Below are 26444 nucleotides of genomic sequence, written 5' to 3' on the forward strand. Positions count from 1 at the left end.
AGTCTTTACACAATAATTTACGAGCAAAATTTCCTCATTTACTATATATAGATATATAATCTCTCAATTATCTCGTTTACTGATTTTGTGGCTATAATTTAGGCTGAAAAAATATATTATCACACAAGTACTATTGTTTTTTTATTTGATCTTTAAAAAAAACTACTTGAAAAACACTTATAGTAAACACTGAAGGAACCATAAGTTTTTATTACAAAATTAAATAAAGTTCAAATCTTAAAAAGTTTAATTGAGTATCAAAATACTAATACTTAAAAAGCATTTAAACCAACCCTGTGTGGCATTGTATCGACCTTTCTAAATTATTTAAGAAGTATTACGTTTGTATCTTAAAAAAATAATGGACAACTACAAGGACTCTACTCGTCTAACGTATATACACAAATACACATTACGATATACGATTTACTTTTTTACTTTTTTTCTTGTCAATAGTCATCACTACTTTCTTTCTTTTTCAATAAAATGCTACACATCAATTTTACTACACGATTATGCAATTTTAAAAACTCACTATTATGTTTATTATAATATATTCGTTCTTTAATCTACTCAAGAATAAAAATATTTATTCTAGAGAATGGTAATTATTTTTAATAACAATTATATAATAATTTACTTATTCGCAGTTATTTAACAATAATTCTTTGTAATATACTGGAGAATGTATCGTAATTATATCTTAATTTCCAATTATCTATGACAAACTAAAATATCTGACAATTGTAGCATAATTTTTTTTGATTAATACAATTCTAAACCATCGTAAAAATATATATTAAAAATAGTAGTAATACAATCACGTAAAAATTGCATTTTTTTCGTATTTAATTAATAAAAGATGATTAGAAAAATCAATCGACAACTAAAATTGATTCAAAAAGATGTACTTGATTTAAACAGCTTATTTAAATTCATGATCCATTTGTACAAAATATTTATCACAGACGGGGAAAGGCTGCACTGATCCAGATATAGGATCTTGAATAAATTATATACGAAAAGATCGTTTCAAACGAACTTTTAAAAGAACTTGTAATAATGTACACAATGATTGCAATAGTGGATTAAACTTGCGATATTATACTTCATTGATAAATACTTTTGACATAAAATTTAAATAAGTACCTACTCGGATCATGATTATGTTCATTTACTCTGTAGATACTTTAACCAATAAAAGAAACTTACTAAATAGATATACGTATTTCCACAAAAGCATATCAATTATTTTACTATTATCACTGGTATTTTAAAAAGTATACTGTTTACGTATGTTTTCTAAACTCTATATATATTATGAATCTAAAGGTGGTTGGTTGAATTGAGCTGCTAAACGACACTTTCCAAAAAATGCTAAAATAATAAATTTAATTATTTAAATTAAAAATAAAACTTTAATTTCTCAGGTTAAATAGCAAAAGAAATATTGAATTATACTCACAGCGCTTACTAGGTGTAGTATTACTAATTTTATTAGAATTATAACATTCCGATTTTATATCACTTTGCGATGTGATAGGTGAAACTGAGAGGTCTGTATTATTTATTGAAGAAATCTGATTGCCTTCGCTTTGTGTGATATTAATATTTTTATTTGGAGTAAATGGTAAAGATGGTAGTGGTAATTCGGATGGATGAGGAGCAACTACTGAATTATATTTATTGTTGAAAAACGGTGACATACGAGGATTTAAAGGATTTGCAGTGGCTGACAAAAGACTTTTAGTTGGTGAAATCAAATTGGAAGCTTCGGTATTGGTAATTTTCTTCAATGGTGATAATGTCAGTGGTGGTACCTACATATTATTAAATAATTTGTACTTCTGTTAAATAACTTGTTTATAAGGTACATTAAATTAAATACACAATTTTTACCTCGACAGTTGGAGAATCCATATTTTGGTTAAACTTAAATTTAGGAGGAGTTGACCAAATAGAAGACTGCCAGTGATTTTCTTTATTCTGAGAATTCTAAATAATCAAAATACATTTGTTCGTAATAAATTAATACTTTGTAGTTGTATTAAAAATTTTATTTCTATCTTTACTAAAATATCAAATAATTTGCTTACTTCTGGTGAACCTGGTTTTGCAGATGATGGAAAATTTGTGGCAGATTTATCAATAATTTCATATAAATTATTACTTCTATTCTCTAAAGCAGACCATTTCTGAGGATCATCAGTCCCTGAAATGGCCCAATGGCTTGATTTTTGCTCCCATTTATTTGGGTCTTCATTCCAAGAAAATTGTCGAGAATTATTATCCCATTTCATTCGATTAGAAAAATAATTTTCAATGGAATCGTTACTCGAATCTGAATCATGATGAGACGACATTGAAGAAAAGTAGGTTGATGGTAATAAACCAACAGCTGCAAATAAAAAATAAAAATTACTAGTTATTTAAACAGAATTTACAATATTAATACATGTTTCAATATTATATAGAAAAAATATATAATTGAATTTAATTAAAGATTTTTAATATTTACATGTAAGTTTTTCATTTAACTGAATCACTTTTCCTTTGTATCGTACATCTTTAATGGTAACTGTGCATGGTATAGCACGAAGCATAGCATAAAGCGTTGAATAACCATATTCACTAGGTACGCAAGCATAGCCAGTCATCTTTAAATATGCTCCTTCAAACAGTGACATGTTCATTTTTCCATTATAATGCATCAATATAAACTGAACATTACAAGCAAAACGTTGTAATGCAGTGAGTTCCAAGAAATGCTTTTTATTCATAGAAAAAACCTATCAGATTCATGGGAGATAATTAAAGAAAAATATAAATATTATAATAAATTTAAAGTATGAATATTTACCCGAACAAAAGATTCTAGGCTATGTAAATGTTTTTCAATATTACACTTTTTATCATAAAATTTCTCATAATATTTTTCAAATTTATTCAAAGACAAACACATGTTAGGAGCATTCATTAATATCTTTCGACATTCCAATCCTAAATACTGAACCTGATTTTCATCTACTGATACAATGGCCACACCATTTCTTGTATTTACAATCTGTATAATGATGATTAAGTATTTTCAATATAACTAAATTTTAATTTATATAAAAATGTAAATAATTTTAATGTTACTTTTATTGTGCCTTCTAGTTTTTCCATGAGTTGCAACATTGAACTGCAACCAAATAGTTCTGGACGTAATGCATATCCGAATTCTTGAAGAAAAGTCTGAGCTACATTTGAAACATTCAGTTGGCCATTTGTAGAGTTCCCGAAACGAAATATTAGTTTAGAAATTTGTTCACTCAGAACTCGTAATCCTTCTTTTTCCGTTAAGGAAATTCTTCTCTCTCCACCATTATCCTCTTCCATTTTTACAATATCTGGTATAGCTTCAAATAACTCAATAAGTTTTGTAAAGCCGTAATCTGCAACACGACATTGATGTCCAAAATGATGATGATACGAAGGTACAAATTTATTAAATAACATTCTCTGGTTTGGTACGTGTTTTAATAATTCGATAACCTGTAAAATAAAATAAAATAAAATATCTTGTTTAATTATATTTTCCAAATAGCAAATACTTCTGTAGCAAAATGTCTGGTTCTTTTAATTTCTTCAGCAGTTTGTTCTCGTTTAGGAATTGCAATCATTCTATCTTCACCATTATTGCAACTGGTTACTACTACAGTATTCTCTGAAACCTCACTGAGAATGTCATCGAGCTCACATACTCCATAATTTGTAACATTCCATGGTTTACCTTATTACAAAATAATAATACAATGTGAATAAAGGAACAATAATAATAGTAATTTGTTATAAAGTATTATTACCTATTACTCGAGCATATACACTGGCAAATTCTGAAAGTGTTACTTGTTTACTGGCTTGTGCTTTCAAAAGCCGAATTAAGTCGGAAGTAAATCGACGAACTTGGGCACGATGAGATAATGTTACCACTCTTTTATTACCCTCACCCATTACCTAAATATTTTACATTAAAATATTATATTTGTTGAGATTTCAAAATGTTTTTCTATTGTAATAACTAACTTGTACGGTGTGTGTTAAAACTTCAAACAAATCAATCAGCTTTGTAAATCCATAATCTGCCACTCTGCACTGTCTTCCAAAGTGATGATGATAAGCCGGAATGAATCTATTGAAGGACAGTTGACAATGTGGTGCAGTTTTTAATAAATCCACCAGTTCACGACTAAAAAGTGCTAGTTGATTTGCTAATGGAGGGCTAACACATGTATTTTCTAAAATATACAAAAGATAGATTAGAAATTTGTCATAATATTTTCATTTAGGAATCTATACTAGAAAATTAAATATATAAAAATTACCTTCGTGACTTTCATCATGACTTTTATTTACAGACCAAACTATGTGCTTTATACTACTAATACCTTGCTTTAACTCTACAGTCGCTAAACAGGACAATAAATGTTCCAAAGGTACCCCATTTTTATCTGCTTGCAGTGGCTTATTAAATTCAGCTTCATAACAACTTGGAAAACTAATAATTAATCAAGTAACAAAAATTAGTAAACAATAAATACATATTTTGATATTTAAATAATTAATGAACCTTTTACCTAGGTAAAGGCAAGCTACCAGAATGTGTAGATAAAAGTTTATGAACTCTTTCAGTAAGTACCTTCAGTGATATTTTAATATCAGGTAATGATGCCATTTCCTGTTCTGCCCAACCTTTATCAGTCCATGGTTTCTGAGCATGAATTGTACAGTAGGGCAACTCTAAGGATTGGCCATCCTAGAAAAAGTAGAATTCTATTGCATCTCAACCAAATTCATAACTAATTATTTGTGAAAAATGTACTAAAATCAGTGTTACTCGCTTAAAGATATTCTAATCAATGTTTACTCAAAACAGTAGGGAACAAATAGCTCAACCTACTGATAATGACAACTCAAACTCGGCCATTTTTCATCATATTGACTATTGAAATATCAAAGTTATTGTACATACATTCTTAAAAATCTTATTAGAATAATGTCAATTATTAAATATGAAATAATAATATTAGAAATATGAATGATATTAGAACATTAATGTTTAATTCAAATAAATACTTTTTTAATTTTACTCACTGAACTTCAAAGTAAAAAAAATTAAAATTAAAATATTTAATTTTTTCGCGTAACGCAAATATAGTGTTTGTTAATATAATTATGATTTCACGATATTACGGTCCTTTATTGTTCTCTTACAAATAATTATGGCCAAACAATTCCATAAATAATTTTCTTTGAAATTACTCCTTAATTAGCAATTACAGACATGTTCTAATTAACTTTCTTACTAAGATTAAATTAATGGTTGACTTAAATATGCGTGAAGTTAGTTATAGATTTAATGTTCTAATTTGTTTTCGAATTATTTCCTATTAAATTAAAAGCAATATCAACGATTAAAATTTATTAATAAAAATTATCATTCCGTCTATGACTTTTATTACCCTTATTCAACGTTTTTCTTCCAAAATTATTATCTTGGATATTGAATGAGTATCATGGACGACACACTAAAACTTAAAGTCTCACACTAAAAGTCTAATAACATACGAATATATTCTAAATAGCAGTTATGCATGACAAGTTTGAAAGTGATTGATTATAGATAAAATTAAGTCCTACTTTAATCAAAGTTTATAAATATTTGAAAATATGAATATTCTTATTATCCCAATTTAAAAGTATAATGTTTATGAATAAAAAATTTAGAAAATCAATTTTTAAAAATAATTATATTTTCCTTTCGTAATTCAATACATTCCTATTAATTTTCATTATCAATTCTTAAATGATTTTTTGTATTAAAAAATATTTTTTACTTCGAATATTTGTTAACTATAAAACAAACATTTATTAGTTTGTAATATGTTAGACTATTGAAGTTTTTAGTCATACAATAAATTACAATTTATAGCAGATTGTATATATTATAAATATAATAAAAATAGCTTTCGAAATATTAATAAGCTAGTTTACGTTATTGAAATATTACGATATCGAAATATTGAAAATATGATTCAAACAAGGCAACCGCATTTATGCTGAATAAGTTTTTATAAATTTTTTTTTTTATTTAATAAGTTGTTTCAAAAATAGGATTTAAAATGATAAATATTGTAATATAATACATTTTGTGGTGTATATTTTATGCTAAAGCTATAAGGTAGATTGCGTAAAATAAAAATAAATAATATGAACGATATATTTATGCATAATCTTCTTTTTATACTTTAAAGTTTCCACATAGTAAATGCTTTTATTATTTAATCAAATGGAATAGATTTGGTGTATTATAATTGAAGTGTTATTATAATTTTAATTTTGAAACTGTCAAACAATAAAATTAACTCAAGATATTTTGGAATAATAAGGTATCTTGAAAATAATATTTTTATGCTATAGATTTAAATAAATCTGCTTATAAAAGAATAATTTTATTAATAGAATATGAATTCAATAATATAATATTTATTACTATTTGAAATATTTAAATTAATATAAATTAATTAAATATTCTACATTAATACAGTAATAGACGTCTCTTTTTTTTAGAGACCTTTCTTATTTACACAATACCGATAAAATTGTGTTACTTAATGTTTTCCATACTCTGTTATTATTTGGATATACATTGTATAATATTGTGATATCCACATATTTTTACGTACATTGACACGTGCGATCATTGTGTGACCGCAATATCAATTTGTTATCACGTACAACCCAATTATTTTATAGAACCATATCTTCTAATACACAAATTTACTATTTTTTTCAGGTAGTACATACATTAAAGATGAATTATAGACCGTTATTTTAGACTATGTACTGTTTAATTTATATTATTAAACAGAAAAGATAATATAATGGCATTGACTGTAGAAGGTTTTATAAATGAAAATATGGTCTTACGTCTATATTCGTTGACTATATTGATTGGTAGGCCGGTAACTACTATCACTTTTACCCGTGGATTAATTCATGATATTTAAAATACAAGAAATATATTTAGATTAAATTAAATTTTAATAATTATAACGAAAAGTATTGATGGTAGTATTTTATGTACAAATTTTCGTTATAAATATTGGATGTATTAAACATCACATTAAATCTACTTTTAAAGAGAATTAAAATTTAAAATATTTAAAATATTTTCTTAAATTTTTGTTAATAATCTATAAATTACAACATAAGTGTTCAAAATTACTTTAGGTTGTATCAATATTTATTTAGAAAAATTAAATGATATATTTGTACAATTATTTATTAATGTTCAGCGATGTTTATAATTCCTCAAATGTAGTTATATATATATTATTATTAATACGCGAAAATAATGTATTATTTTCATTTTATGATTAATGTTTTATACAAATAATATTATAAATAATAATACAAATAAATAAAATTCATATATCTTTTTTATTATTATTTTGATTCAATATAAATTTTTTGTTGTATTTTACAAATTTTCGACTTCTTTTATTTTTCATGTCAGCTAATTGAAATGAAATATTAATATTTTTTTATTTCTATTTTGCATTATTTATTAACAATTATGTAGTCACAATATACATTATAGAATAATTATTCTAAACAATTAAAGAAATTTAAGACTTTTTTTGGATGCCATCTTCGTTTATAATAGTTATAAAAAAGTCTTTTTTATTTATAGTAAAGAATATCAAAATTTCTTAAACATTTATATTTATATTAATAATTTATATTTCCTAAAAGAATTATAACTTTTTCATTTTGACCAATTTTTAGTGATTAATAAAATAGAATAAGACTGAATTACAATAAATTTTAAATATTACACAAATAATAATATAAAAATATATATATATATTGCAGTGATATATATATATATATATATATATGTAACATATTATTAAAAACAAAATGATTTTAATTGAATTATCTTATTCTTTTATTTGTTATAAGCATATGATTATAACAAATTTTAAATATCAACTTAAAATAAAAATTATATTCACTATAAATTGGTTGATTACTTCTTAGATTATTATAGACTTAATTCAATTTATAAAAAAAAATCTTATTAAATAGTATTTTATTGATGTTCTTGCATTACGAAAAATAAATATATAATATGGAGTGATTTCAGTGAATTAAAATCTCCCATATTAATGAATCATTAAGGCCTAAACATGGATAAAATGTTTGAAACAAATATAATTTTCAATATTTTTATGAAATTTTTTTTGCTTTTATTTTTAATGAATAAAATTAAATAAAAATACTAAGAAATTATTCAATCGTTTAATGTACAAAAAATAAAATTTTCTATAAAATATATTATGACTCACCAAAGTAGTATTTAAACATGGTGATGGAGTATTACGATGATGAGGATTAAGTGATACCATTCTTCCATTTGAATCATCGGTAATAATGCATACATCCTTCATTTTATACAGTTCAGAAATACTCACTGATATCATAAAGCGGCTATCATACATCTCACGAAATTTAAAAAGAGGCAGTTTGTGTCCTGGAACTTCTTGAAGCAACATGACGATTTGAGATCGAACTATTTGCGGATTTGGTCCACTGGTATGAACATACGAAATTACAATACGCTTATAACCAACTTTACGACGATGTAATTGAGATATTGCATATTGCGCTTCTGCTAATGAAGGAACTTTTATGGTAGCGGCAAAATTTCCGTCCGATTGAATGAAAATTGATACTTGCAATACCTATGATAATTTTACACTTTTATTTATCAATATTGCAGTTTTTGTATAACATTAATACTTTTATACATTCATATCATACCATAACATGTTCCATAAATACAGAAGAAAGAATTCGCTTCATATCTTTTGGATCAATATTTTGGTCCAAATTTGTAACTTGAAGTTCAATGGGTATACATGTTCCATTGGAAATACCATTGCTACTTCTATTGTTAATTGGATTGAAGAAATTCTAAGAAATAATATTGAAATGTAATTTTAATATGCATTAATTTTATTTCTAATATACTTATATTCATATTTACTTCAACTTCTTCATTTTCTGCATCACTTTGCCTGTATGGAGATATACGATCTGTTCGTTGTATGTTGCTAGGTAAACTAGGTAAATCATATGGTGACGGAGTTCGGTCACTTCGTCGGGTATTTACATTGTGCCCCTACAAAACAAATATGAAAAATAATATTGTACAAATATCTACAGAATTAAAATAATAAAACGTGTCATCGATTCATACCTGACCATTCCAATGATTAATATCCTGATTTTGAGATGCATACATTGGAGATGGACTCCGTCGTTTATGTTGATTAAATACTAAATTATTAAATTAAAAACATTAATATATTTATAATTTCAATAATGACTGCAATTATATATAAAATATTTATTTGTAAACCTTTCAGATTAGAGCTATTGTGATTTGTTGCTGGCCACAATGGTCTAGGTGTACTCCATTCTGGTTGAGGAAACGGTGCACCTCTAATATGGATTGGAGGGCCTTTTACTGATCGAAAAGTGGATGTTTCAGAAGCAGCATAATCTCGAACCTATAATATAGTCATAAGTCTAACTTGACCTTTATTTTTATCTTCTAATTAATTTTTTTAAAGAAATACTCTTTTTCCATAAACATTATTATCATACCTTACATCGATCATCCCAGTATCGATGTACTTGCTGTTGTGCACTTGTCATTTGCCAAATTTGAGGTGATTGACTTCTAATATGTTCTGTGTAAGATCTACTGCTTTCACTAGGAAGATAGGGCCTAGAGAATGTTGGAGATGAAAGATAAACTCTGTAAACAAAATAATTAATTTAGATAATTTTAGAAAGTAAATTATTATTTAGTTATGATAAATTACAGAAATATTCAGATAAGATCAAAGCTTCTATTAATCATAGTTCAAGTCAACACAGATATCAAAGGATATACTTGTGACTCAAAAACTCAATCTCGGTATATCATCATTTTATAATCAATAGAATTTAATTTATATTAATATAGGTAAAAATTATATAATGAAAAATTACCCTTGGGGAACACAATGCATTCCATTCCAGCTAGAATAACTCCCCATGACTGGTGAAGTTGTTGGATAATGAGGAGTTCCTGGCAGGTTTCTAACACCTGCTATTGAACTTGCTACCCCATACATTTCATTCGTTATTTCGTTTACAGTTTCAGATTCGTTTGCTTTATTTTCAGAATTACAGTTACTTCCTATAAACATAAAATATTATTAATATTGATAAAGTAATGCTACAGTACATGTTTATATAATATACGTGATTATATTATATGAACTTGACAATACATGAATTTAAGAATGTGTATAAAAAATAAAAATAAGAAAGGAAATACAAACAATTCAAGGTCAACAATAGGTGGATTTAACGTATATTATTTTGAGGGATTATAATTCTCCATTTACCTTTATTTATAGAGATACTATTTATATCTTTTTCCTTTGGATATTTCACAATAATTTTTGAACCAAAGACAAGTTCCCCTTGCATACGCTTCTCTGCCCTGTTCAGGAAGTTAAGAAAAGGCAAAATGGAGAAATCAAATCGTTAAAAATGATCTTGAAATTAAAATTTGTTTAGCTTAAAATAGATTTATTTAAATTACGGGTATGACGGTTAATAATCCGATTATTCGAACGGCTTATAATTTCTTAAGACTCGGATAATTTTAAAAATTTAACGACGTGTCTCCGAAAACAAAAATTTAATGTATAAGGCACTGAATAGACACAAAAACCGACTTTACCACGTAACTATCCCGTTTTTATTTGTACGTTTCGTTGCCCGTTACATCGCTGTTTGTCCTTGAAATTACAGCCGCTTTGTATTTATGTCGATATTCTTGCCTTCAAGATCCTTACTAAAGATTTGATTTGCCAATTCGTAGAAGCCGAAAGTACACTGTTGCCGTTTCCGCATTGTTTCACAATTTCGCGGGAAATTTCACGATTTGCGCCCTCTTTCTCGTATATAAGCATATCTTTCGTTTACCTGTGGACTGATTCTTTTGAACTAAATCTCATAATTGCAACATTAGGCCGAATGTGCACCACTCGGCCACCACAATTGTTTGATAGTAGGTGCAGTCGTCGTTTGATATCGCACAATTCCTTATTATTAGGAAGATTACGGACAAGAAGATCATAGGATTCTACAACCTAAAAGATTTTTTAAACATTATACCTGTTTACCTTTTTCTTATTGTATACATAATTTCACTAGATAACACTGACTTTCGATGGTATTCTGGATGGTAAACTTTGTAAAAGTTGCATAAAGTCATAGTGCTCATCTGCACACAGTATTAACGCATCAGAAGTACGTTTGTTGTGCAATAAAATTATATGAATCTTCTTACGATGTCGTAAATCACTCAAATCAGCAGCAAAATTGATGTCTCCTGATATTAATATAATTGCAGCTGAGCTGCCATGTATGTCAACAAAACGCCTAATGGATTGTTTAAGTTTTTCATCCGCAGCATTCTTACAAGTGGCTGATACATGTATCAAATCTACTTGCGCGTCATTTAATTCTTGTATTATTTGTTTATTTTCTTTTTGTATATCACAGACAACCATGAATTCTGCTTCTTTATATCCATTGAAAAATGTATCTCTAATAACTCTGGTTACAGCTATTGCAGAGCGACCTTTTGGAACCTAATAATATAAGCCATTAAAATAATGAAGAAGCAAACTGTGAAAGAAAACTTCTATAAAAATTGTTCTACCTGACAGTTTTCAATGTCCCAAAATACTCCAATGGGTGGTAAATAGTTTGATCGAAACTTGACAGCAGCAGCTGCTGCGGCTGCTGCCACAACAGCTGGATCATTTTGATGCAATCGAGTGGGTCTGTCATCTGTAAGATTCGTTCCATAGATTTGTACAGGTTGAATGTTTGGTTCGTCTGAATTTGCATCCTCGCAGTCCTGATTGAATCTTGTAGAGGACATGGCCTCTACTACATCTTGAATCTGGTGGGAGCAGGAGGATACGTACGGTACTGGCGTGAGAACGCCCTTGAATTTCTCATTGAGTTTCTTCATTTCGATATTATTGATCTTTATCGAGTAAGTATTGAGGATGCTCGCGTATAGTGGGAATTACTTCTTTCATGGAGAAAGTGTCGATACCACGATTGCCTATACGATCGTTACCCATTAGTCTATCAATACACAAGCTAGTGTAAGCAATCATTCATTATATTTTATAAACCCGAATTTTTTATCTTTAGGCAAAATGAATATTTTACACTTTATATGCACGTCTTCATAAAAATAACACCTATTGTTGATATGCTTAATCATTCTAACCTAGCATTCCAGCGCCCAACTCGATGAGAATATCGGTAATCAAAACACGAATTTTAAAACACATAAAGGATAAAAATATTTAATAATAATATACGTTACATAAAGGCCAATTTAAAAAAGAATAGTATAATTCGTTTAAGAAGTTAGTTGTTAAACGTCAAAATAATGACTTGATAATGCAAAAAACAAGAACGAAGTACAGAGTAGATAACCAAAAATGCATATGAAGCAAGTCATTTATGTATGCGAGTGCGAGCGCGTACATGTGTGCGTGTATGTGGAGCGCATGCGTGTATATTGTGCGCATCACAATTAAAAATTAGTAATGAATGGTAGGACGAAGATGCAGGTAGGTAGAGTTGCAGAATGTGACGCTAAGGGAAAGAAGTTTTTGAAACTCGATCGGTCAAGTCGCATTCTCACGTAATCAGAAAATTTTTTTTACTCTACTATACGTTTGCCATATTTATGAGCAAACCTTTATACAGAAAATGAGCTTTAAACCAAAAGATTTATAGGACCGCTACTTTATATTCGAATCTCATGTTTTAATGTTTAAGGTAATTATTATGGAAAAATACGTTTTCGCACTGTCATTGTACCCGCATAGTATTCAAAATTGAATCTTTTTATCATGAATATCGAATGATTTTATGCGTAAAGGACTGAGAGATAGATTTTTTTAAATTTAAATCTGAAAATCAAGGGGGCAGAAGTGGAAGGAAATAAATTAAAGTTTCAGGACTACGATTCAATGGATTAATGGTAAGGCAATGCAGATTAAAAAAAAAAAGTAAATAAATTAATTAAAACGTAATATCTAAGGCTCATCGGCAAATATTTAGATATTAAAGATATAAATAAGGCCAGAAATATCGAAAATCGAGAGGCAGGACCTTTAGTTGTACACACTTATAACTGCAGAAAACATTGTACCAAATCTACCTACGACCCCCGGCTTTCATTTCTAGCTTAAAAGTTACCAAAAAACGTTCATTACGCGATCAATTTCCCTTCTATGCAGCAGAGTTCGTGGGCTATACGATGCAAACGAGTTGGATACACAAGTCGACGGAGGAATGCAGGGGCAGTGCGCGCGCACGAGAGGAAACTCGAGGGTCGAGTATTTTGTTGTTATGATGTATGTCCCAGTAGTAAGCTGCTCGCTGCAGGCGCTCTTAGCATGTGTTTGTATTTGCGGTCGCGCGCGATTCTAAGTCGACAACGACGACGACGACGACGAGGTGTCGTAAGCCAGTGGCCGAGCAGCAAAATAGCAGTAGCAATAGTTACCACCGTCGACGGCTGAAAAACATAGGTTCGGAGCGACGCGCCGCGCCTCGAAAACACACTTATCCATCGGCATCGCTGATCCTCGATCCTCCTCCACTGTTATCGTTGAGTCGTACGCGCGGACTCGCATAGGTGCGCGACCGCCGTCGGTGGGGACCTACATTGCTCGTCCTTTAGAGGGCGCTGCTGGCGACTGAGCGGGAGGGAGCGCGCCGTGGATAGATAGAACCGTAGGGAAGTGAGCGAACGTGCGCTGATGCGGAGAAAAATCGAGTGCCGCGAGCTGTGGCCCACGATCGCGAGCAGCGAGGAAGTAGCGTCAACGGGGCAACGGCGTGAGTGCGAGGTCGTAGTGCGACGTGCGACCACGAACCGAGGCGTAGGAGCAGTAGTACCAAGGGCGAGCTACGAAGACGAGAAAGATTGCCACCGCTGTACCTGCTGCCCGTCCTCGGTTTACGGGGGCAGTGGTGCTGGTGCTGGTGCAGCAGTGGCGGCGGCGGCGGCGGCCGGGACTTGCCCGCGCACCGCCGGGGCCTATTGGCGCGCCTTCGCGGCGGCGCACGCGATCGAGCACCAGAAGCAGCAGCAGCAGCAGCAGCAGCTGCAGCAACAGCCATCATCATGGCGAATCCCCGGAAATTCAGTGAGAAGATCGCTTTACTAAATCAGAAGCAAGCCGAAGAAACGGCGAGGTTCGAGCAGATTATGAAGGAAGTTTCCGATGTCACTAGCAGGGTGAGTTTTTTTAATCTATCCCCCCATCCCTGATCTACTGACACAGACACACGCGCACGCTATCTCTCTCTCTCTCTCTCTCTCTCTCGCTCGCTCGCTCGCTCGCTCGCTCAGTCACTCACTCACTCGCTCTCCCTCTCTCTCTTTTTTCGCTCTGTGTATATTTTCCCGTATGCGGACTTCATTCCTTAATTCTGTTCGCCTTAGACTTCCCTTCCCACTCCCATCGCCCTTACATCCCACCTTCTACCGCCCCCTTCAACTCTTACTTGCCTTATCGTCACCTCTGCATTAGTGTAGGTTCTGTATTTCTTCCCCAGTTGCTATTTCTCACTCCGTCCCCCCTTCTCCTCAGCCCTCTTTATTTATGTATCTATTTATCTATCTCTATCTGTTTCGCATACACTATCTCGAAGTACACGTAATTGCGTGTTCTCCGTCAAGATTCCCATGCGCTCCGATTTTCTTCTTGTGTATTACTATTTTATATTGCACGCATATGTGCACGCGTATACGTATGTGCAGGTCGTTTCCGTCAGCGCTCATATTTATTTACAGTCGGACTGAGCTTCCGTCTACTCAAGTGTCTCTTTCGACTCCACTACTCTTCTCCTCATTTTTCCTCTTCCGCTTACCGCTCCTAGTATCTTTATCTATCTGACTATCTATCTATATATCTCATACTTTTACCTGCAGACGCCAAAAGTAACGTAATGCTTTCTCATTACAAAACATAAACAAAACCCTCCGAGATGATTAGTTCTTGCCATCCGCACGTTTTTCTGTCATTATTAGAACTATGAGCCGCTAAATCGGAAAACAAATTGTATGCAACGAAAAGTCAAGTGCTAGTTTTTCCTATTTCTGCATATTTCCACCTCTCTTTCACTCAGTCACTCCCCCGTCCCTTCCCACGCTCTCTTCGTCCATCCTCACTTTCTGCCTCAAATTCTATCCATCTCTAGCCCTATCTCTAACCCTAAATCTAGCCCTATTTTGAGACCTATCTCTAGCCCTATCTCTGTCTCTATCTCCATTTTCATTTCTATTTCCATTTCTATCTCCACATTGGATGTACGATTGACCCTCTACCGTGTGCACCTCACATCCCCCATCCGTAACTTTCTCATCATCCCATATATAATCCAACAATTTTCACTTTAGGTATCCAATCGTGCACACCGATATAACATTACGATTATTTCTCCACTTTACATGTATTTTTCTGATACACCATAATCATATTTGATCTTGATATCCACTTCACTGTTTACACATCTACACTGCTTTGATTATTCACACTGGTCCAAAATTACCATGTTATTGAAGAATGGTTTACATAGGTCGAAGAGACCAAAATAAGTTTTTTTCTCATATTGGATGTATAAATTTTCACTCGTCATTGAAAGAACATTTTTATAAAAAAGCAAATGTCAAATAGCGCTATTATTGAATTTTCATTGAATTTAATCAATTTGACAAAATATCATGCCGACTATGCGATTTTCTAACACGATTATATTATTCATACTTTATTGACATACGAAATAACTATTGATTTTTGTGTCGTCGGGCTATATAAAATATACACATTTATGTACAAAATACAACTAAACAAATAAGCACGCAACCATATCAGTTTAATGTTACATAAATTAAGTAGGGAATATATTATAACATAGATTGTGAGGAACTGTTAGTAAAAAAGACTTAGAAAAATTAAAGTACATCGATAATGCCGAGTAAGAAAATTTCATTTAAAAGCTTTCATTAATATTAATTTAATAACACACGAATACATTTAAACGCCGACAAAAAATTTTAAAATATATTTTTATAGATTTTAGTAAAAGTAATAAAGCTGAAAGTTGATATTTATTGTTAATTTTTGTTCGCTGAGTGTCAAAACATGATTATATTTAATCGTAACAGTAAATATAAAATTGTATAAAACTAAATAGAATAAAATTCAAATATTTCCGATAAGAGCAGTAACTAGTGATTGTTATGAGAAAAATTCACATTGAAATTTAAGTGTAATGTAAATGTTCTGCATATATATATATATTTGAGGTCGAAATTAAATGTGCTTGTAAATGAAACTTAATTGCGTAATGTAAATATTGTACAGTTATATGACTAGTAGCTATAACGGCTTTTAGAGAAAAAAAGTTTTATATTTTATTGCTTACCTCCCAATTTTGAAAATTTACTCGATCGAATTTACGTAAAGGCTGAGTATCAAAACATTATCCTAAACGAAACACACTTGATGGAGCGCGGGAAAAGAGGAAGGGTAAAAGACGATTGCTTTTGAAGGAAAAAAAGGGTTACAGATCACGAGGGTTGCAGCCTCGACGTAACGCCTTGAAATATAGGTGAGCTTTGAAAAGTATAGCGGCTGAATTTTGCGAGATCCGCTGCCTGATTGGCTCGCGAGTTCTCGCATTATCGATAGGAACGCGAGAGTTTTCTTTGACAATAAGTTTAATGGGATTGAAAGGCGGCGTCGGCGAGCAGTTCTGTGGGTGCCAGCCCGACGGGGGTTGGAGGTGGTGGACCCGAGGCCCCAGGCAGACCTCTGACCGTGAAAAGTGCAGGCGCGAGTCCGCCTCAGTCTAGCGGAAAGCACCTGCACATTAGCCTAAGCCACCAGTTCAAGGCCGGCGGCTCCCTGCCCAACGTCAACGCCGAAAAGAACGCGGCTTCTCAGTGTGGCGAGGAATCCGTCGTCGTCGGCCAGATTGCCGCCATACATTCGATCGACTTCAAGGTACTGGATCGACGCTGATCATAACCCTCTCCTTTGTTTTTTTTCTTGTTTCTTAAATTTGATTCTTGTCATCTAGTGTATTTGATTGATTTATTTATTTATTTTTTTGCTCATTTTATTTTGTCTTGATGTTGCTACAAACTTCTCAACAGTTCGTTGCTTTATTGTGCTATCGCACGATACAGTAAACTCCTGTGTATGCCTTTTTCACTACCTTGTTTTTTTTTCTTTTCTTTATTAATGTCTATGTCTTTTATTGAAAGGACAAAACTTGATAGTTGTATTTAGATAGTTACTTTCTTCTTCATAAGCAAGGCTATAAATATTATAACAATTATCCTGTTAAAATATTCGTTAAATTTTTTTATTTTTCTTAATGTTGTCATTATAGTTTTAATTTGCATTAAAATTATTTGCACTGGTAGTAAAACGAATAAATGTAAATACAAAATTTTTACGCAAAATAAACAAAAATTAAGAAAATTGAATTTGTCGTAGGTTATTTATCTTTGGATTCGACTCCACTTTAAATCAATTGAACTTTTTTAAATCGTGCATCGGTAGAATCACTTTACATTTCTTCAATGTATCTGAAGAAGTTAACTTAATTCTAAAATAAAACCACTTTAATTGTAAAATTAATATGAAACTAATCGTTCGGTCCAATATTAATACGAGATAACGTATTATATAATTTTGTTAATATTCTTTAAAATTAGTAAATGCGTATCTTCAATTAATTTCAAATATTTAAATATTTTTTTTTTTTTTTTTTTTTTTTTTTTTTAAATCAAATTTATTATACCATTAATATAAAGATATTATTTTTATATTAATCTAATACATACTCCATAAGTATTTGTCATTGCATCGTTTTTTATTTTATTTATATTCAAAATGAGCATATCGTTATGGGAAAATATTATCTCTATTACTCTTATTTAATTCATTAAAATTTAGCGAAGAATTATGTCATTATTGAGTTCTTGTTATTGGTACATTATTATACAAGCCAATAAATTCTGATTAAAGTATTATTAAGAAGAAGTTAATTTATTCACAAATTCCTTTATTGTTATGATTTTTTGCTGTGATTCATACGGAAAGCACGATTTAGAGTAAAAAAATTTTACTTCGATCCCAACGAGGCTTCAAATAAGCTCAGTCACTGCAGCTTTATTTTATTTTATTTGTCAAATTGGCATTTCGCTTTCTTAAATTTGCATTTGCCTAATTACGTAGATAATGCTTAGCAGGCTTATTTTGCGTTAAGAACACACTCGTCTAAATTCGTTATTAAAGTGATGTAACAATAACACAAGAAATTTGTCTCAATTTTTTTTACTGGCCATGTAAAAGTTTGTCGTAACCATTTTATTGCTTTTGAAATACACATAACTTTAACTTGTTATTGTTATTATTATAATTATAATTATGATTATTCTTAATCTTATTGTTTTTCATCATTTTCATACTTTTCTACGTTGTCTTCGTATTATTGCTATTATTTCTATTATTTGTCTATTGTTCTATTCTATTGTCGTCGTAGTTGTTGTTGTTGTTGATGCTACTGTTGCTGCTGTTCTCGTCGTTCTTATTTCTTATTCTCACAAAAGCGATGCTTACTAGCATGTGTTACTCGTGTACCATCCTTCTAGATCTACCGTTACAGTATTTTACAATACGAACCAGAGCTATGGAGCATGAATGAGAGTTACATTGGTGAAATTTTCGTAGGAAAAAAATTCGTTAAAAGAAAATGGATACTCACTTCGGGATGCTTACTATACACGCATTTACCCATATTGAACATTCTGTTGCAAACGTCGCTACCCTGCTCATTTCCACAAGCGGTCAACGCCTCAAGAATGGCGGATTGAAGATGTTTCGGAAGAAATCCCATAAACATTTCTATCTCTAAATTCGCATCCTCATCCACCTGTTGGACGTAAGACTTAATGTTCTCTTGAAGGATTTGCCTATATTGCGGCTCAGTATTATTGGATTACTCACCAAACCGAAAGATTCAAATAAGCAGAACACGTAGCAGGTAATGGCCCGGTCGTCTTTAAGCTTACCTAAATTCAGCTCGTCTATCATGTCTGTAAATTCAGGACCATTATCTTAGTGAGAAACTTTCAACCCAATCTCGAGACTACTTACCTTCGGTCGTTCCGTGCTCGGCCATACAACGCATTTTGTCTGCTTTTACCATCTCAAACATTTCAGGGGTGATCCAGTCGGGCTGTGAACAGACAAAAAACACACAAGGGTGTAAATTGATGGACAGGTCGACCATTACCATTTTATTATCATCTCATAAGTCTCGTTCTCTCACCGCAGCATCTGCATGAGGTAGTAATAACAACTGCACAAAGCAGCTGAGGAAGACAAGTACGCAGCAGCTGCTGATCATATTCACTCACGTCGCGATTGTAACTTGTGGCTGTCGTTTGAGTGCTGCGGCCTAGCATTTATACGTGTAGTTAAAAATGATGTGGGCGTCGCATTATCGAATGCTCCGTAATCGCCGGATGCCTGCCGAAATTACTAGGCTCGCGCATCCGCGTTGCGCAACGCGGAAAAGCGCGGGACTTACCTGTCAGGATACTATTTTCAGTCGTGGAAAAGACCTATATTGAAGCTTTTATACGCTATGTAGGGTCTATATGCTTTACATACATAATAATTGCAATTGGATAAAGTAGATATCCCCCCTCCCATAAATACCACTAACTCGCCCGACTTTTATTATCGATTATATCGAATTACATTGTTAATAAGACAATGAACTTAACGACATAGAGCTTTTCTATACGTTCGATCTTCGAGAAAGTGATTACTGACACGTTTGTGTATGACTTTTTGTATCTTTTACTTCGCAGGTTCAGAAACTTGTTGATTATACTGGTCATGAGAATATGAATGAAAAGCTCAATTTTCCTGAAATTTACGAATATTGATAATATTTCCTTGTATTTTTTCTGCTATATTACAGGCCAACGTGTCGCGGTGAAAAGATATTAATATATGCTAGCTCGCGACTCTTTTGCTAATTTATCTTAACTAAACTATTGCTTTTAATTTAAAAAGTAATAATTTCCATATATTCTTATTTATGCGAATGAAAAAAAATTTATTTTGTATTTTGTTATTCCATTTGATGGCTTCTTATATTCTTATGTTATAAACACAATAATATACGTACGTTTACTATTTCATAAGTCACAGTACAAAAACTAATAACTGTTTAATAATACATCCAACTTATCACTTTTTTCATTCTCGCTTATAAGTACGCATGAATCACAATTTACGAAAATCACTGAAGAAAATTATTGTAAGCGACTAAGTTACCTATAAAATTTTGTACAGTCATAATGTAATGACAAATTTAGCAACAATTACAACTACGACATTTAGAATTGCACGGCTTACCACATTAATTATAACGAAGGAATCGTGAATTAGAATAAAATGGCAAAGAATAAGGACCGAATCTGAGAGGTTTAAGTCCGCCAATGAGAATAACAAGGAATATAGAATTCAAAACGACGTAAGGTCTCGATAAGGTATGCACACGAAATATGATTCGTGTATATATGCATGGTTACGATTTGATTTCAAATGCACATAACAATGATAATGAAAGTAGCGAGCACTTTATAAATTGTGTGACTTGAAAAGGCCAAGGTCGCATTAGTGCTGTTCGGCGATTGTATAGATCGAATCTTACGCGAACGCATGCGCGGACACATATTTTTTCGAAATCGTGCGATAAAAGTTAGAGCGGGAAATGGGAAAAGTGTGCGGTATTAGAAAGAACTGTAAGAATTCCTAATAGGATCGATCATTCAGGATGTATAAGCTTTTTCTTTGTTTACCCTCCATTTTATCTTCTAGTCGTTGATTTATTGATCAACATTATTTCTCGCTCATGTACAGTTACTTGTTCGACACCATATCTTTTCGATACCTTAATTATTTCAGACATTGATGAACAAAGTTGGCTGTTTATGCGATCAATAATGCACAAACTACTTTACATAGACAATCCTTCTCAGCGAGCTATCTATCCAAAATATACCAAGTACATTTGCTCGCCCTACGTTCCAAAATCATCACTATATTAAATAAGCGCCATTTTGTATTCAAAACATATTGAATAATAATGAATGATCAAGTATTCTATAAATTTGTTTTAAATGTTGCCTTTATATTAGTGGGAATTGAAAAAAGATTTAACAATATTATCATTAATAATATTAAGCAAATTAGCTCGAGTCTTTAACAATAAACGGGCAGTGGAGTTTTCTCTTCATTTTATAAAAGAAAAAAAAGAAAATTTAGATATAAGCAAGGTGTTTGTAAAAAACGCCCAGAACATTTTCTTCGAAAACTTTTTTGTATATAATAGGGCATCCTTACTGGGTTAAAATCGAATTTTCTGCAAAGTAACGAATTACGAGTGGAAAAAAGGAACAATCGATTGAGAGCTCCCTGTTTCCAGTGGAGAAAAATAATAATGCCGATCGCGTCTTACAATAGCAACAAGGTGCGCAAGCACATAGGTAGCAATCAGTGTGTAATCGCGGGAGTATTGATCATTTGCGTTGCTGAGCAAGAGGGGCAGAGAATACTATATACGCGTGTGTACATCTCTCTCTCTCTCTCTCTCTCTCTCTCTTTTTTTTTTCCTTGTGCACGTGGGTGCATTCGTGCGTGAGTATGCTCCTCTTGGCTTTGTCTTTCTCTTATAGTTCATTTCGTCTTTCTCGTGACCGATCGCACGCAACACAAAAATATTATAAAGCGTGTATTGAAATGTGCGTTCGCTAACGGATTTGGAGATTTCTGATATATCGACTTGATTTTATATTACACATGTTTTTATAAGCTAGAAAGTTAGGCCACCGTTTTTTTTCTATTTTTTTTTTTTTAGATTTGATCGAATCACTCTTCGTATTCGTCACAACTTAAGATTTCGTAATTGACTACATGACGATCGAGCGCATTTACGTTTCGCGATGCTCGCATTTTTGAAAAATCTTAACCATCCTCGTCTATGATTAATGCGATGTCGAAATAATATATCAGCATGTAACATCGTCAGATTTTCTATTACGTACTGTCTTTGAATACATAGGCATTATTCAATGTTTATTATCGACCATTTATAAATTATTATAAACATTTGTTACAGAAGTTATTCCAATTACATATTACACTATGTTTACTTATGATTTTCACAAATATGTAATTTATCTTAAAGTAAATATAGAATTCTGCACTGTGTACGCAGATATAGATTAGTATTGATCACTAAGCTACCTAGTAAATCGAGAGCAATTGTATTGAAAACTACTTCAAGGAAAGTTGAGTACTAAATCTCAAATACTGTGCGGCACACATGGGTATTCGAAGCATCTAGAAGAAACTCCGTATTCAATTTTCCTCCTAGTCATTGCAAATCTTGTTTATTGCTTTTGATTCATCGAGGCAGTCGTGCAAAAATCGTCGACGTTACTTCATACTCTGCGTTACTCGCACTATTGCTAATAGCCTTACGTCTTGAATTTGCACTATAATTTCCTGCTTTTCCCATGTTTTCCAAGCATTCTGTCTTCTCGTTTCCAGTGATATATTTCGTGCAAGTTTTTCCCTATTTGCTACAAACTTTGGATTTTAACAATATTGACATTTGTCATATTGGCAATGTGGATATTATAAGTAAAAAAAGTCTGTACCTTAATAAAATATGTATTAATTTTCTTATTAATAAACGAATGTTTGTACTTCTTATACGAATAGTGCATGCTAAGGCAATTTGTAAAAGTTACGTCCGGATAGTATATTAATATATTATTATGCAAAATATACTGGAAAATCTGAATATTGAGAAAATACTACATTTATAAGCCATTTATTTATGTGTTGATAATTTTAAGTCGAACAACGATGAATAATTTGGCAGATTTACTCGATGAAGGTATAATAGTAGAGAAAAAAAAAATTCTCGCATAAAATTTTTATCAAGATCAATTTATGTTAAATTTTTTATTTTAAAAATGTATAATTTAACTTAATTCATATGTTCCTAGATTTAATTTGAACATTTTAATTATGTGCAATTGTCATTGTAAACATTTGTATGAATGCAACAAGGTAATTTATAAAAATGTCCATAACAAAAAAATGTCCATAAGCAATTTTAGAAATGATGAGCATTGAAAAGAAAAAGAAATAAGGCAAATCGAGTTCAACAAAATCTTCATCAATTTCCATAAAAATTTATAAGTTATCAACACTTCTTTAATCTAGTATTGTATAAACGCACTTGTACAAAAACAAAATATATACATATTCCCGTAATAAACGAGAAAATTCTGTCCGATATTCTTGACAACTTACCCTCTTTCTCTTATTTTAAGACTATTGTTCTTCCATTTCTTAAGTAAATGTATTTAGAGCAGTTCTTTTCACTCTGATATTCAATAATACTCGTATAAGTTGTACAATATATTCATTTACAACATGTTTGAAATTATGCTCTTATTTTTTTTAACGACTAAACATCTTTTCACCATGAAAAATACCTTTATACACAAATTATAAACTACTCGTTCAAATTTAGAGCTTTCTTGATGCTATCTAAAAAAAAGAAGAAGAATGGACATAATAATTTTACGTTTACATTTTTGAGGCACGTTTTCCATGTATTGTTTCCTATTGATGCATCGCAGCCAAATAATCACTTTTAGTTAAAGTAACATTGATCATCGTTTCTTTTGATCGAATAATTAAAACACATGTTTTCATAACTATAGTTTTATCACGTAGACTTAGCTTATTGAGTCTGGTTTACGATTGCCCTTTTGCGAATTGAAAAAAAAATTAGCAATTGAAAAATACTTTAAAAGAACGCACATTTTCTACTATTTGTTCGAGGCTAAATTTATATCTTCATAATAAGAAAAAATAATTAAAATTATTTAACTAATTCAGTGAGTAATTTTAATCAATAGTCTAACCGTGAAATTAAACAAATATTATATAATTAAATACAGAAATATAATTAAAGAAATATTTTAATAATAAATTTTTTTTTTTTGGGAATGTGATGATTTGATTATGATGACAAAAATTGCGTTGAATCTATCATTATATAAAAATGTCATAAGTATGACCGCGTGACTTTGTTGTTGAATTAATACGTTAAATTCAAATAATAAATGTTTTAAAATTATTCAGTGAAAATTTTTGTTTAAATATTTAATACACTTACAATTAAATCTATGTGTAACACGAAGAAGAGTTAAAAACAAATAAGTAATAAAAATTTTACAATTAACATCTGAGTAATTTTATTAAGCTTAAAAACAGCTATGTTACATTTCATTTTACATAGAACAGAGAAAATTTGCAGTTGATTCCGTATTAGCTCGGGCCTTTCCATGATCATAACATTTTATCTATCCTACCTAATATTAAGTAAATTTTCGAGCAGTATATTATCACAAAGAATTAAATGCTGCTGATTTTTCAATTGGGAACCAAACAGATGCATTGTATTTGAATGTAACTGCATCTGTATGATGACGCGTGCGTGGAAAGTAAGCAGAAGATTAGGGCAGCAACGGCTCTCAATTACCCCTTTAATTAAAATGCAACAATTTTAACGAAATATGTTTGTCTATACATGTATGTCTATTACTGTAAGTCCACCTTGGATATTTCTTTATTGTTGTGCTATTATTATATTACAAGAGCTTTTTTCAGTTCGAGATTTTAGTAACAAATTTTCATAAAATTATTAAAACTATATTTCTCAATAGTAGAGAATGAATTATCTAAAGATTTGTCTTCTTTTTATGTTATTTTTTTTTAAATTTTAGTATATATATATTTATTTATTTATTTAAATTTACTATGGATACATGTGTCTACTTTTATAATTTATTGCATTTAATGTTTATTACATATCCTATGAAATTAATATATAATTAAATTTGTCTTTGATCTACAATAATACAGCATAGTAAGTAAGTAAAAGTAAGTGAGAAGATAATTTTATGCATGATATATAAATTTTTCTTGTCTGAGATGTTTTGCAAGTAATTAAAAATTAAGGTTCTATAAATTTTCCTTAATAATGCCTTATTGTTATATAACAGACTAGCAAATAATTATAAAAAATAATAAAAAATAATATTTATATTACATGCTTTAGAGCTAAGAAAGACATAATTTTGTCAAATCAAATATTGCATAAGAAAAATAGGCAAATCCATTTCTGTTTATATATTATGTTATAAAAATTATTAGTTTTATTATTGGATTTTTCTTGAATATGAAAATATGATATTAAAGAATCCAATTCTAAAGTATTATTAGATATAAAAATTTGTGGTAGAAAAATAGATGTTATCACATATAAAAATATTTTATTCTGCTATAAAAGCGTAATAATATTGCAATTATCGGCAGTTGATTACTATAAATGAAGTTATAAAAATATAAATAACTGATAAAATAATGAACAAGCTATATTATTTAATAGAAAATGTAGAATTTAAAACATATAAACGAATAATTCGAAGTTTATCAAATTACAAAATTCGAAAGAAAAATTAATTTATATTAACGCTAATTCATTTGTTTTAAAGCACAAAATATATTAAACTGTGATTATGATTTATTTAATTTAAAAAATACAATTGGTCAATGTATCATTGAATATATATATCACAGAAATTGATATTGCAATGTAATGTCCTGTAATAATAAAATTTAATTGAATATATTAGCTAACTAAGGCACTAAAGCAAATCTTTTGACTTGTCTGCAGACTGCCCTGAACACCTTAGAAGAGATGCAACATAATCAAAGTGCATATCAGCAGGTTGGGCCGGGATCCGGTGGCAACTCCGGGATCCCCCAGGAACGCAGCCGCAGCATGGGTGTGGGCCCGATGCGCTCCCGACCCATCGAAAAGCGCCACGACACATCACCCTACAGTGGCGTACCCTATCTTTCGCCCCCACTACCGGAGACTTGGAGGCGAACTAACTCGGATTCAGCTTTACATCAGAGCGCCAACGAGGCTTGTCAGTCTGGCTCCTCTATCGCTCATCGACGAGGTGCGTTGAGTAGTCGAAGTTGGCTGGGAAGGGAGGGAGTCTTTAGCTTCTCCGAAAGTTATAGTCAGAACTGCGG

At 31.0% G+C, this 26444-nt stretch overlaps 2 protein-coding genes across 2 annotated transcripts in view; one reads left to right on the forward strand and one right to left on the reverse strand.

Annotated features, from left to right (window-relative positions):
- Positions 1-1318: 1318 nt before the first annotated feature.
- Positions 1319-12478, reverse strand: Marf1 (meiosis regulator and mRNA stability factor 1-like protein). Its single transcript, XM_011504940.1, has 23 exons — positions 11840-12478; positions 11340-11768; positions 11098-11264; positions 10512-10609; positions 10111-10300; positions 9721-9874; positions 9473-9623; positions 9311-9390; positions 9098-9232; positions 8872-9024; positions 8397-8792; positions 4620-4798; positions 4368-4540; positions 4069-4280; positions 3849-3999; positions 3597-3775; positions 3142-3537; positions 2861-3064; positions 2519-2789; positions 2097-2398; positions 1900-1995; positions 1466-1820; positions 1319-1377 (listed from the first exon to the last, which is right to left on the reverse strand). Exons 1-23 carry the CDS (start codon positions 12155-12157, stop codon positions 1319-1321), a joined length of 4848 nt encoding a protein of 1615 aa, XP_011503242.1. The 5' UTR covers positions 12158-12478.
- Positions 12479-14104: 1626 nt separating this feature from the next.
- Crtc (CREB-regulated transcription coactivator) overlaps positions 14105-26444 on the forward strand; it is a 20782-nt gene continuing 8442 nt past the window's right edge. The window contains exons 1-3 of the mRNA XM_011504838.1: positions 14105-14455; positions 16959-17228; positions 26077-26368. Of these exons, the coding sequence (XP_011503140.1) occupies positions 14342-14455; positions 16959-17228; positions 26077-26368 (676 nt within the window). The 5' untranslated portion in view covers positions 14105-14341. The remainder of the gene's footprint in view (positions 14456-16958; positions 17229-26076; positions 26369-26444) is intronic.

The sequence above is a fragment of the Ceratosolen solmsi genome, unplaced genomic scaffold (genome assembly GCF_000503995.2).
Source record: "Ceratosolen solmsi marchali unplaced genomic scaffold, CerSol_1.0 scaffold4, whole genome shotgun sequence".
NCBI classification, from domain to species: domain Eukaryota; kingdom Metazoa; phylum Arthropoda; class Insecta; order Hymenoptera; family Agaonidae; genus Ceratosolen; species Ceratosolen solmsi.

Coding starts and splice junctions, on each gene's coding strand:
- Marf1 (XM_011504940.1), bottom strand. CDS start 12,157: ATGAAGAAACTCAATGAGAAATTCAAGGGCGTTCTCACGCCAGTACCG. Junction 9,233..9,310: donor TTAATCATTGGAATGGTCAG/GTATGAATCGAT, acceptor TTTGTTTTGTAG/GGGCACAATGTAAATACCCG. Junction 2,399..2,518: donor GTTAAATGAAAAACTTACAT/GTAAATATTAAA, acceptor TTTTATTTGCAG/CTGTTGGTTTATTACCATCA.